The 13,823-nt window shown below is 39.1% G+C and overlaps 1 protein-coding gene across 1 annotated transcript in view; it reads left to right on the top strand.

Annotated features, from left to right (window-relative positions):
- The window catches only part of NALCN (sodium leak channel, non-selective), a 300,278-nt gene that overhangs the window by 5,788 nt on the left and 280,667 nt on the right, over positions 1-13,823 (top strand). Inside the window, exons 2-3 of the mRNA XM_019625115.1 lie at positions 11,893-12,039; positions 12,992-13,174. Coding sequence (XP_019480660.1) covers positions 11,932-12,039; positions 12,992-13,174 — 291 coding nt within the window. The 5' untranslated portion in view covers positions 11,893-11,931. The remainder of the gene's footprint in view (positions 1-11,892; positions 12,040-12,991; positions 13,175-13,823) is intronic.

The following is a 13,823-nucleotide window of genomic DNA, read 5'->3' as shown; positions in this document are numbered from 1 at the left end:
AAAAAGATATTAAACTCTGGCGAGCTTCAAAAGACTTTCTATTTTTTATTAAATAAAAATTTAAAGCATTTAAAAAACTTAGTTGAACGAGGCAATTTGTTTTCCCTTCCTCCTTTCAAGAAATAAATAGCTATTTTAAAGGTATATTCTACATTAGAAAATTATAGTAGAAAAGTCAAGGAAAAACCACATTTCTTAGTAAACTTCTCATAAGACAAACATTTATTCTTGTATATAAAATATATTCCATATAGTTTCTTTTTTGAAAAAATTCTGAAGTTCTCTGATGACAATTTAAAAAATAGAATATATTGTATATACATATAGTTATAAATCAAAAATTTTGTCTCAGATTTCTATTTTTTGCCTGTGTTGTGTATAACTAGCCTCTCTAATCTTTTTTCTTTTCTTTTGCCAAACAACCAGTCTTGACTATGAATAGTAAACTCTATAGGTGTTAAAATGCTCCACTGAACACCTAGACCGGTGATCTCATCACTAGTTGGGACCACTGCTGGAATCGGGTAAGAATCACCTGGGGAGTGTTTCTTGAAGTACTGTTTCTCATACTCCACCTCAGAAGGTTCTGATTTAGCATATCTGAGGTGAGAGACACTCAGCATTGAGAATGTTTAAAAAACCTCCCTGGATGATTTATGTATTAATCAATCTTAGGAAACTGCCATTTTAAAATGTTCTCCTTCTTTGTCCAAACTCTGTGGACTCATATTAGAAAATTAAACAACCATACACACGAAAAGAGAGCTCCTTTCAATTTTCCATACTATTTTAAGTATAGGAAAGTTTTGAAAACCACTATTTTTAAACTCTCCACCTTTTTTTGCCTAACCTTTGTAGAGTCATTACAGAGTAAGCATCCACAATAAAAATAGATAATTTGATTGTCTGATTTTTCATAATAAAATGCCTGTTTTTGAACTACTGGATAATAAAAACCATTCAAAGCTCTGCCACTACCTGGGGGATGGGAAAACCTTTCAGGGACTCCTCTGAGATTAGTAAACTCTTGCCCTTATGAAATCACATGATCAACCTATGGTGTTTTGTAACTCTGACATTCTTTTATAAAATTTTCTTACAATTTACGCTGTACCCAGAATAACTCACAAAATTACAAATGCGTATCCTTTTAAAACTTGCAGTGAAAGACAAGGGCTTGTTAATTAGATTGAGTTTTCTGAGAAAAAGCTGGAGAGAGGCTGCTCAGCCTCCATGTGCAAGCCGATTCCCTCAATCCGTGCTCAGTAATACAGTGATTTGTGTGATAAATACAATTTAATTCCCTCTCCTACTCCTGAGCTGTTTTAGTTTGACAAGCAGGGGGTAACAATAAATGGATGTTGGGTCATCATAGTCTATCCCGAATTCCTTTATCAAATCTAATAACTTTTAAAGGTCAAAGAAAATTCAATTTTCACAGTTACAAAAAATGAAACAGAATAAAATCCTTGGTGAAGTAATGACACTGTTTTGAGGTATTTGTAGAAAGAACCAGAAAAAACAATATGCTGCTTTTTTTGGATTTAGTAAGTAGACTCAATATAAAAAGTAGAGAACCATTTTCTGTTTTTAATCATTGTGTTGACAAAAGGAAAAGAGAAAAGAAGAGCCTGTATTTGTAGATGGTCCTTTGAAATGTTTGGCTTCCTTTGTTTGGTAGCCCATCTTGGGTGGCCCTAACAGCCCTGCTGAGACTGGACCATGCTTGTAACACTGTTTTTGCAGGACTACATCCTGATTTAGTAAGGGCCAAGACACAGATGAGTAAGCACCCAGATGAAAAGTGCATTTGAAGAGAGAGGCAGAGAGAGAGAGAGGCAAGAGAGATTGCTGCTGCAACCCCAGGGGTCAAAATTTCAGGGATGTCTTAGTTCTCCTGCTAAAGTGATCTGTTCTGCATTGTTGCCGGGGCAGACATAGAACTCTAGCTGCTTTAAGAGAGAAAACAACACAGCCCCCTGCTTTTCCTCCAAGCAGAAGCCCAATTAAAGGGAAAGATGCATCTAGCCCATGAAATTTCATGAGGAAGGAGAGAGGCTTGCTTGAGAGGGCCTGAAAGGACTGGCACTGTAGTTTCAGGAGCAGCCATGCTCGAATTTAAGAGGCAAGAATTGGAGACTGCCTGTCTCTGATCTCTGGGGAAGAAGGTTCTATTCACAAAGCCATGGAAAAGTCAGATTGAAAGACATGGACAGCTAACTATCTCAGGGGTAAAGGTCAGAAAGTGACCTGTCGGGCAGGACACTTATGTTCTCTAAATCTTAGTTTTATCTATAAAATAGGAATAACAGAACACCCGCCTTACTGGGGCATGGCAGGAAGTAAATGAGATAATCCATGCAAAGCTCTTAGCTTCACACATCATAAACTGTCAGTAAATGTTAGGTATGATGTGTCTCACTTAAAAATTAATTATTTTCATACTTTACTCATTTTAAAGACATTACAAATTAAATTCATCATTATTGCAAAACATTTGAATTTTACAGAAGTTCTTAAGTTAAAAAAGTAAGAATCAAATCCTCTGCCTATTCTCTTCCTTCCTCCCCTACTCCCAATACAACAAACTCCTCATGTGGGTCTGGGCAAGTTTGCCTCAGACTTTTAACCTGTACAGTGGGGATAACACTTAAAACTTCTTCAGAGAGATATTTATAAAGGCCTTGGAATAGTGCCTGGCACAGAGCCAGCTTTTAGTAAATGTTTGTTCTCATCTCTCAAGTGTGGAAAAAAAAAGAATATATAATATTTAAGCTTGATTCTCTTCTACAATGGTTTATGCACCATCACCCTACACTAAGAATTGGTGAAAAGCATAACATTGGGAGTTGCTTCAAGAGTGCGTTAAACTTTATAATTGGAAGTTTTTAGGGATGTCATCTATTGTAAACTACCAGACAGTCCAGAAGTTCTTTATGCAAACCACAATATGTAGTCCTTCTCTCTAAGAATATCCAGAAAAGAGCTCTGGATAGCCCAACATGTTATTGGAAACTTTTAGATTAAACAGTTGCATAAATAGCTACCGCTTGCTAACTTCCATTAATAACTTCCATTTAATCTAGATTGTCCTTACTGAAAAAACAAATACTACAAAACAAAATCACACCCTTGACTGTGTTCTGAACTTTAGATTTGGAGTATGACAGAAAGACTCCTCTCAATAAATCCCTTCTTTCTGTCCTAGTACTTATTCTTCAGAAAAACATATACTCTGTGACCCATGTATTATCGTAAGTGGGATCTGTTTTCTAGTTTTCACGTTCTTAGCTAATTCAGTCAATTTATGAGACTAAAACTACCTCTAGGAAACTAAGAAATTGGTTGTCTTTAGTAAATTAAGACAGCTTTCTCCTTACTATGTGATATAAGATTACCAGATGTGAGTTAAATGCTTTTATCTCGTTTTTTTTCAAAATTCAGAAAAAAATATAATAAAAACATAATAGAATAGTTTTAAGATTCACCCTCAAGAAAAAAGGCTGGATGAATGAATAATTACTTTAACACCTGAAAGTGATATTTAAATAGATTTGATGAGAAGTTTGATGACTTCTTGGCAGAAAAAAAAGAAGACATTGGTTCCAGTCAAGATGGCGGAGTAGGCAAATGCTCTGTTCACCTTCTCTCATGACCATATCAAAATTACAACTAAACTACAAAACAACCATCATTGGGAATCACCTGAAATCTTGCTGAACCACAACCCTACAACTAAGGAGATACAGAAGAAGCCACCTTGAGACTGGTAGGAGGCAGAGATGTGGAACGGGCTAGCCCCACATCTGTGTGTGACCATTAAAAATCAGGAAGGATAACTCAGCTGTGGAGGTTTCCCCCAGAGAAGTGAGGGGTCTCAGCCTCTCCCCAGCTCAGGGCTTCAGTGCCAGGGTGAGAAGTCCCCATAATTTCTGGTTTTGAAAACCAGCAGAGATTGTGGCTGAGTGAGATGGAGGGTGGCTGCACTCCCAGGTGCTCCTCTTAAAGGGGCCACACAGGGACTTACTCACCAGTGAAATCACTGGCTCTGACCTCCAGCACTGGAGCAGCAGCTGCAGAGGGGACAGGGACATATGGAGGTGGGGGAACACAGTTGTCTAGCTGCAGGACAAGGACTAGAGGGGAAGCTTTCTCTCGAACAGAGGAGCTGGTGAAAGCCATGTTTCTCTATTGAGCCTTCCCACTTCCTGGCATACAGATGCAGGTGACCACCATATCCACATCTCTATCAAGCTGGCTGATAACATTTGTTCACCACGCCCTGGTGATTTTGAGACCCCACCGCCCCCAACTTTTGGTCACACCCAAGCCACTTCCAGTGGCTTTTTCTTATAAAGTGCCTGCCTTGGAGCCTGCTGAAGACTTTCTTAGGGCCTCTCAAAGGTTTGAGGAACCCAGACAAGCAGCACTTAGCTTAAGCATGTCCCATACCTCTGGCTGAGCAGCCCCAAGCCTGGCACTAGCAGCAGCCATCCTAGGTCTGTAGCTTGGCCTTTTGAGGCACTTCCAAGCATGGCATGGGCAGGAGCCATTACTTGGTGGCTTCTGCTGCATGGCCCTGGATGGGGTACAGGTGGCAGCTGAACTTGACCTGCAGTGGGTGCTCTCCCAAGTGGCCATGGGGCTGGGATACCCAGTGGCCTGCTTTGAAATGAGCTGGAGCATCACCCACCACCTCTAAGGATGACGTACACAAGGGGCAGATTGCACAGGCACCAGAGCCCTGCTGAGGCAGGTCCTGCTCTGCAGGGTCAGCCCCTGCACCACAACTCCTCCACTATACTCACAACCAGTCCTCACACCCAATTAGCCCAAGAGTCAATCCCTTCTATTGACATGGAAATAGCAACCAAGGCTCAACTGCAAGAAGAGAACATACACAACCCACACAAGGGACACACCTGGAGTGCACAGCCCAGGTGACCAAGAAGACTGTGCCACTGAGCCCCACAGCACATCTACTACATAAGGCCACTCTACTAAGACCGGGAGACACAGCAGCCCTATCTAATACATAGAAACAAACACAGGGAGTCAGCCAAAATGGGAAGACAAAGAAACATTTCCCAAATAAAAGAATAGAACAAAGCTCCAGAAAAAGAACTAAACAAAATGGAGACAAGCAATCTACCAGACGCAGAATTCTAAACAGTGGTTATAAGGATGCTCAGTGATCTCAGAGAGAACTTCAACAAAGAGATAGGAAACATAAAAATGGAGATAGAAAACATAAAAAGAAAACAAAAAACCAGTCAGGAGTAAAGAATCCAATAATGGAAATAAAGAATACATTGGAGGGAATCAACAGTAGATTGTCTGAAGCACAGGATCAAATCACCAATTTAGAAGATAAGGTAACAGAAACCACCCAATCAGAATAGCAAAAAGAAAAAAAGAATTAAAAAAAAAAAGAGTTTAAGGGGCCTCTGGGACAACATCAAGCATATTAACATTCACATTATAGGGGTACCAGAAGAAGAGAGAGAGCAAGGAATCAAAAACCTATTTGAAGAAATAATGACAGAAAACTTCCCTAACCTGGTGAAGGAAATATCAAAAAAAGTTAGCAACATCATTGTAACAAAGTTTGCCTACAAGAGACTCACTACAGATCAAAAGACACACACAGACTGAAAGTAAAAGGATGGGAAAAAGATATTTCATGAAAATGGAAACAAACAAAGTATTGGGGTAGCCATACTTATACCAGACAAAATAGACTTTAAAACAAAGACTATAACAAAAGATGAAGAAGGACCTAGTACTCTTACTTCTGGGTATTTATCTGAAGAAACCCAAAATGCTACTTCAAGGGAATGTGCTCATCCATCTGTTCATTGCAGCATTATTTACAATAGTCAAGATATGAAGGTAACCTAGCTGCCCCTGAATGGATGGATGGATATGGAAGAGGTGGTACATATGTGCAATGGAATATTGCTCAGCCATAAAAAGGAGTGAAACCTTGCCATCTGCGACAATATAGATGGACCTAAAAGGTATTGTGCTGAGTGCAGTAAGTTAGACAGTGAAAGACAAATGTCATATGATTTCACTTATAAGTGGAATCTAAAGAACAAAATAAACAAATGAAACAGAAACAAACGCATAGATACAAGGAACATTTTCATGGTTGCCTGATGGAAGTGGGGTTGGGGGTGGGTGAAAGGGGAAAGGGATTAAGAAATACAAATTAGCTGTTACACAGTAAGGTATGGGGATGTAGGGTATAGCATAAGGAATATAGTCAATAATATTGTAATAACTATGTATGGTGTCAGAGGGGTATTAGATCTATCAGGGGTGATAGATTGGAGGAGGTTGGGGGCAAGGTGAAAATGGATAAGGGATTAAGAAGTACCAATTGGTAGTTGTAAAATAACCATGCGGATGTGAAGTAAGGCATAGGGAATATAATCAATAATATGGTAATAACTATGTAGTGCCAGGTGGGTACTGTTGGATAACGATGATGTATGTACACCTGAAACTTATATAATATTGTATGTTAGCTATATTTTAATAAAAATCTTAAAAAGACACATTTTTATAAAAGTGTGTCTGGAAAAAGTATAAAATAATCATATAGTAAAAATGAATTCAATTTTAAGACATGAGAAATGTCTTTACTATTTTCACAAACAATAATTGATGCCACGAGAGTTTATAATCACCAGGTTAAATGATAAGAATATGTTGAAAAAGTAGTTTTCTTTTAGTTACCTGAATATTTTATAATATTGTGAAATTTTAATGGAATAGTTCTGTAAACTACTTGTGTTGGTTTATATCCTGTCTCATCTCTATACCTAAGTTTCCTCATCTGTGAAATGGTTTTAGTAAGACTAGAATGACATAATGTATGACACGCTTAGAAGAGTCCTGGCACATGACAAGCCCTCAGTAAACATTGTTGGAAGAAGCCTGTTTTAACATTGCAGTCAACAGAATTTTGGAGGATATCAACTGATGAGCTCACCATTTTTGGTAGGGGACTTCCTTATCTTCCAAAGCATTTCATCACATTTTTGTGGAGGGTTTTTTTGGTAGGTTTCTGTGTGTGTTTGGTAGGTTTCACGCGTGCATGAGTGGATTGTTTTCCATTTCATAAAGTAGTTAAGCTAGGGGACACCTAAACAGTTTTACATCAAATTCTACCTTTAACATTTTCCCTTAAATGGTTTTGATTATTAAGATCAAAGGCAATTATTGAGTCCCACCAAACAGGAGACCCTGGGGTTGCTGGAGTCCTGCGTGGGCGGTGGAGGCCAAAGAGGTGAGCTGGTGGAATGAGGTGCAGAGTGCTGAGGGCACAGGACAGGGTCCTCAGTACCTGCAGCGGGGAAGGAAGGCGCCCTGGGCTTGAAGAATAAGGGGGGGGGGCGGGGGTCTCAGCTATTCAAGACGAAGGGAGAGTTTTTGCTTTTTTCAGATACAAACCTGGAAAGTAGAAATGCTGGGTCATAAGGTAGTTCTATTTTTCAATTTTTTAAGGAGCCCCCAGACTGTTTTCCATAGTGGCTGTACCATTTTACTCAGGAAGGCCCCAGAGTTTATATACAGAGGTGACCAGAAGAATAGTTGTTGATTTTGATGTGTTGTCAGATATAGTGGAACTGAATAATTAAAACTAAATCAGTGACTTATGCCCTCTTTGGAGGCTTTTCGGAATAAAATAGATGTTGTGAGTCTACTGGAGTGGTATGTTTCTCTTGTTTGCACTCTTATTTCCAAACGTTAAATCTTTCCGTTATAACAAACAAATCACACACAGAGACAAACACTCTTCATGAATTAAGTTAGGGAATAGGAATAATCGATGTGGGATTGGTAGCAGCAGCCAAGAGGACGCAGCTGGAATAACGGAGCCGGAGTCGCTGAGAAAGGTGAGAGGGTGGTGGGTAATGGTAGGTTTAGCCCACTCAAGTGGAGCCTGTGGGTATGAGTAAGAAAGGCAGTGCAAGTAAAAATCAGAGGGACTCAGTGTCCTTGAAACATCAGGTTAAATAATGCAGGCAGTTTGGAACCTCTGTGAATGCCTTTGCTGTCCCATGCTGTATACATAGCACATATCAAAGTACCTGATATCATAGTGTATACATAATATTTTCTGTGTGAATGAATGAATGAGAAACAAGAGGAGAAGCTGAGGTTTTGTGGGTTATAGGAGAAACCATATCAGTCAGTCAGGAAGTTGATTTCTGATATCAAGCACAGGACATATTGAAAAGGTTGGTGTTTGTGGCAATCCAGACCGGAGGTCCTGTGGCCTAGAAAGGGCTCTAGCCATGGGGATAATGTGAAAAGGGGCCTTGTACATCAATGGATGAGGAACAAGGAAAGAACTCACCAGAGAAAATCAGTGAAAAGAGAATCTGTATAGTTTTCTGCACATGTGGGGACCTGTATAGGGCTCCTAAAAAGCTCAGGGCAGTAGTATCTGGGAATTGAGTCTGATATCAAGCTGTCTGGTTGATTTTTAAGTGACGATGGTTTGGGTATGGCCTATGTCTAAGGGAGAAACTGCATAGATACATGACTCAGTAATAGCAGCTGGACACCAACAGATGGTGATGGAAACTATAAGAACAGATGCTCATTTAAGGGGTTGAGTGCAGAGAGCAGACACATGGGACAGCAAGTAAAGGACGTGCTGTAAACCATAATTTAGAAAATAGGACATTCAAAACTGTTTCATGCAAACCCAAGAGGGTTATAAGGAGAAGAAATGACCTATAGTGTTGCAATACCTCACAGTTAAGGAAAACTGAATTTATTAACTTTAACTTGGTCAAGAGAGAGCTGGAATGACCTAAGGAAAGTATATGTATGCTGATAGAAGTAAAATATAACTATCTCAGATACAAAACTGGATTTTAACCATTTAACAGGGCACAATGAACCGAAGTATCTTTTCTACCTATGTTGCCATTAGCTGCTTCCAAGTAAAAGATTTATCAATGAACATATAACTGTGCAGCCTTCCTCCACTACTGAACTACTTAAATACCAGTTACTTTTAATAAGTGTGAAAAAGCAACTGGAAGCCATGCTTTTCGAATTTCGTGCAGTGCTTTATGAAGGACACTTCTGTAAACAGAAAAAAAAATATTTGGTTATAAGTACATAAATAGTGATAAGACTAAGGTACACAGGAGCAATTGCCTATCAACATGATAAGCTTACCTAGGATACTTAAATATCCCTGCTGGTCTTTATCAAGGAAATAATAGGTTTGCTGCACTCAGTTATATTGATTTGACATAAATGAATGTGTAAAACAATATTTCTCTATGTGAAGGAAAATTATTACAATCAACTGCCTCAAATTAATTTTGGACTCTTCATATGTTTGTAACTTATTTTACTACTTGCATGCTTTACATAACATTTAATATTCTTAAATCAGTCAAACTTTCAGCATTCAGGAGCTAGTTGCTGAGTTTTAATGTATGTGTGGATTAAACAGGTTCCATTGAAGTTTGGACAGATAGTTTTCTTGGGCTGTTTGGTTTGGTGGCACTTTTGCAGTAGGTAAAGTGAGGGTGAAAATGGATGACAACTAATACTCATTAGAGTTGCACTCTTTTGTTGGGCCAAATAATAGTCAACATGGAGATTTTTTAAAAATATATTCTGAATGCATGCTTCTCTAGATAAACAAATTCATAATCAGACATTGGTTTTGCTTCCGATGGGATATTTATAATAAAAGGTGCATGGAATATGTAAAGGTGTCACATTTATACATCAAAAAATGTTCAGACCGTAACTTATGGCCAGGTCATAAGAACAATAAATAGCTATCCATAAGTCTCCACTGGCTTAATGAATGAGGTGTGGCTAGGTCTGTAAAATTGTCTTGTACCAATTTTGAACAACATTGTGAAACCACTCTTTATTCCCTCCTTTGCATTGTGTGAAATCTTGAAGGATTTCTAAAAGATTCTGTATCCAGTTTTGGGTACATAGGAGACTGTCATTCAAAAAGCATCCCAAATTGAGGCCACCAGATGTTTCCCCCACAGTAAATCAGAGAACAAGCATAATTTGAATATTTTGCATATATTTACATATCGATGTCAAGAGTCCCTAACTCCAATTATGTAAAATAAAATTAATTAGTGCAGCCTACTGCAAAGCCCATATTCAAATGCAATATTCAGAGCAAGACAGTCTGGAAATGCCTAGCACACCTCAAAGCAAATTAGTTTGATTTCTTCTGGGAACAGGAGAGTTAGGCAGATGCGCCTAGCTAGGGGAACATAGTTGCAGAGGTAGGTGCTCAAACATAGGGAATCAGATTTAAAGCCAATTTGGCCCGAGTTTCTGTGTTCTCTGTCCCAGTGAAAACTGCAATTGCATAGATTTACACATACCGAAAACGTATTCTTTTCGTCTCATGCTCCCTCCAGAATGGAGTGGCACTCATTGGCCTTGGTCAGGGTTCCTTCTCTAGCTCCAAGTAGCAGTAGATAGGATAGCCAGTGCACCTTCCTGTTGTCAAAACTATTGCATATTCCTGACTTGGCATCTCCATGGCTGTGTGCTGCCTGGGGGACCGAATCCCTCCCTCACCTGCCTTGAGAAACTCTTCTTATCAGTCCACAGCATCAGCATGGTCAACTATAAACACCTTCAGTTTTGTAGTCAAATGCAGCTTCTTTTAAATTTCGACTTTGCATGAGTGGCCTTGGTCAAGTCATTAGCTGCCCCCAAGCTGAAATTTCTAGTGCTTTTCATAAAAAGACTTTTCGTTTCTTCTGTGAGTTGCAAAGATTAAATAAAATATCATTGCTAAATGCCCAAAACATAGCATATATTCAAAAAACATTAACTCTTCTCCTTCCTCTAAGACTCAATCCAGATGTTAATCAAATGAGAAGTCTCTGTGAGGACTCACAGAGTAATAAGGCACCACAAACTTTACAACATCTCCTCACACTGAATTGCACTTATTTACTTTTTGCGTCCTGATATGTAGTAGGCCTCCCTTCAATGGCTGCTGGAATGTGGAAGATGGTAGCAATGGCTAAAGGGAAGTGACACATATAACAAGCTGTACATGACTCCAAATTGTGGAAATAGAAGTGGCAGACAAGCATCTCATCTTCCTCTTCAGGGTAAATTGGATTTCAGAATAGCTGGAAGAATTGATATACAGAGGGTGCCAAAAAACTGTACACACATTTTAAGAAAAGATAAAACCTTATTAGAATTGTAATACTCAATATATACCAATAACAAAAGATGAATACAAGTCATGTGTACACCCGGTAGTCACAGGATTCATAAAAGAAAAAAACAACTCCATTTAGAGTCGGTTCTGCCCCAATCTCTGGCCCATATCCTCTATGGCAAAGACAAAATTGGGAGATCAACTTGGGGCTGTCATTGGAAATAGATGTCGTGAGTGTCACATGAAGTTACCCTGGGGGAAATCCTGAGCAGGATCTGAGTATTCCACCTGGATTGGTCAGCTGTGCTCTGGCATAGACCACCTGTAAGCAGAGGCAGCGCTAGGTGTATGAACATAGATCTCGGAAAGTGTCCTACTCACATTTGTACCCTAAGAGGCAAAGCTGCTTTACTCTCCAGTTCATCTACACTAGTTAGTGCTCTATAAACTGCCATGCAAACTGAAGTGCACAAGATGATCTGTTGGGTTGAAAGAACAACAACAACAAAAATTCAAGCTTTTATTGATATTAATTTTGATCTCATTCTTTAAAAAATTTCTATTTTCATGTGTGGATTACATAGAGTATAACGGGACATGTGACTATGCAGAGGCATACACTGGGCATTCATTTCGTGATCAGTGTGAAGATGGTTTAGGTCACTGACACGACTCTCTCTCTCTTCTCCCAGACTGCCGTTTTGGACTTGCTCCCCAGAGCTAACTGCAGCATGCTCAAAAGGAAGCAGAGCTCCAGGGTGGAGGCCCAGCCAGTCACTGACTTTGGTCCTGATGAATCTCTGTCGGACAGCGCTGACATACTCTGGATTAACAAGCCAGTAAGTTTCTTTTTTGAAGTATGGAGAAGCAGATGGTGCTATAAAGGAAATTTGATTCATATATTCAAAAATCATGTACTTTGAAATGTCTGTTTGAGCTCCAGTAGAATATAGATGAGTCTAGGAATCTGGAAGTTGAGAACAATGGAGATGAAATAATGAGGTGCTGCTCTGAGATACTTACATAGGAAGGCACGCTAGGTGGTCTGGCTGTCTCCTCTCCCTGACTGTGCCTGCTGTCCTCAGCGTCACCCAGTGTAGAGATAGTGCCACTTCACAGGCTGATCCAAAGCGGAGTCCCACATGAGTGACCTCTTCTCCCAGGCTTTCTTTACTGAACATGCATGAATCTGTGAGGAGATAATCAAATGTTTGGAATTAAAGGTCTCCTTCTGAGTTGCAACTTTTGGGTAAAAGTAAAGGTTAATGAGATAGTGGATAGTGCCTCTAAAGGTCTTTGTCACCTTCCCTGCCTAGTTAAGCTGATGAGAACTTGAGGGGAACATCTGCTATACTAAGTAACATTGTAGACTAGACAGTCTAGCAGCCAGAGCTAAGGCAGAATGACATGTTCATCCATTTTGGAAACTCAGCTCTACAAGCCAGAATAGGATCAGCTTCATTATGTGTCAGAAATTATAGTGGGCTCTGAGGACACAAAAATGGAAACAGCAAGGTTCTGACTTATCAGTACTTGGCAGTATGATCTCCACAACTTATATATTTTATTTATATACTTGTATATTGAGTATTACAATGTTAATACAGTTTTCCTTTCTTAAAGTGTATATACATTTTTTTGGCACCCTCTGTATTTTGTATGCACTTAACTTATTTCTCCATATTGATGAAAGATTTTAGTCTCTTATCTTTTCCAAGTAGTGTGGTTTACAATAGAAGTTTAAGATACCGTTTTATGGTGTTGAATAATGACTTTGGATGCTTCTTGCAGTGGGTTCACTCTTTGCTGCGTATCTGTGCCATCATCAGTGTCATTTCTGTCTGTATGAACACACCCATGACGTTCGAGCACTACCCTCCTCTCCAGTATGTGACCTTTACTTTGGACACTTTACTGATGTTTCTCTACACGGCAGAGATGATAGCAAAAATGCACATCCGGGGGATTGTCAAGGTGCGTATTTCTATGTTATTTGAGCTAAAAACCAAAATGCCTGAAAATCTAAATCAATTTCATATTTTCATGTTAATTTTAGTAAAGCAAAACATCTCTATTTTATCTATATTGAAGTTTTTTAAAATAGTGTGTAACCCCAAAGATTGGTGAAAATATAATGCATAAGAAAATATGATACATGAAGTGAAATAAATTGTGTAAGGCACCAAGTCTTGGACTATCTGGAAAGGAGCTAGGTGGCCTGACCACCAGGTTTGTGAAGGGTAGAGTAGAGGCTGTCATGTCACCCATGGGTGACCTAGCACAAGGGAGGCACGTGTTTTCAGAAATAGCTCCTTATGCATTGCTGATAAAATGTCCTTTTTTTTTTACATAACCATAATGCCATTATCAAATCTAGCAAAATTAATAACAGGTCCTAAATGTAGGCTAATACCCAATCCATATTCATTTTTCCCCAATTGTCTCAAATATTTTTTTATTGTACAATTAGTTCCCTTGAATCAGGGCTCAAACTAGGTTCATAAAATATATTTAATTACTACATTTTTAAATCTTGTTTAAGTCCCAGACCCACACATCTCACACACACACACACACACACACACACACACACACACACACACACACACACACTCCATCTCAT

This window comes from Hipposideros armiger, unplaced genomic scaffold (genome assembly GCF_001890085.2).
Source record: "Hipposideros armiger isolate ML-2016 unplaced genomic scaffold, ASM189008v1 scaffold_615, whole genome shotgun sequence".
NCBI lineage: Eukaryota > Metazoa > Chordata > Mammalia > Chiroptera > Hipposideridae > Hipposideros > Hipposideros armiger.
This window is presented reverse-complemented; position numbering and strand designations above follow the sequence as displayed.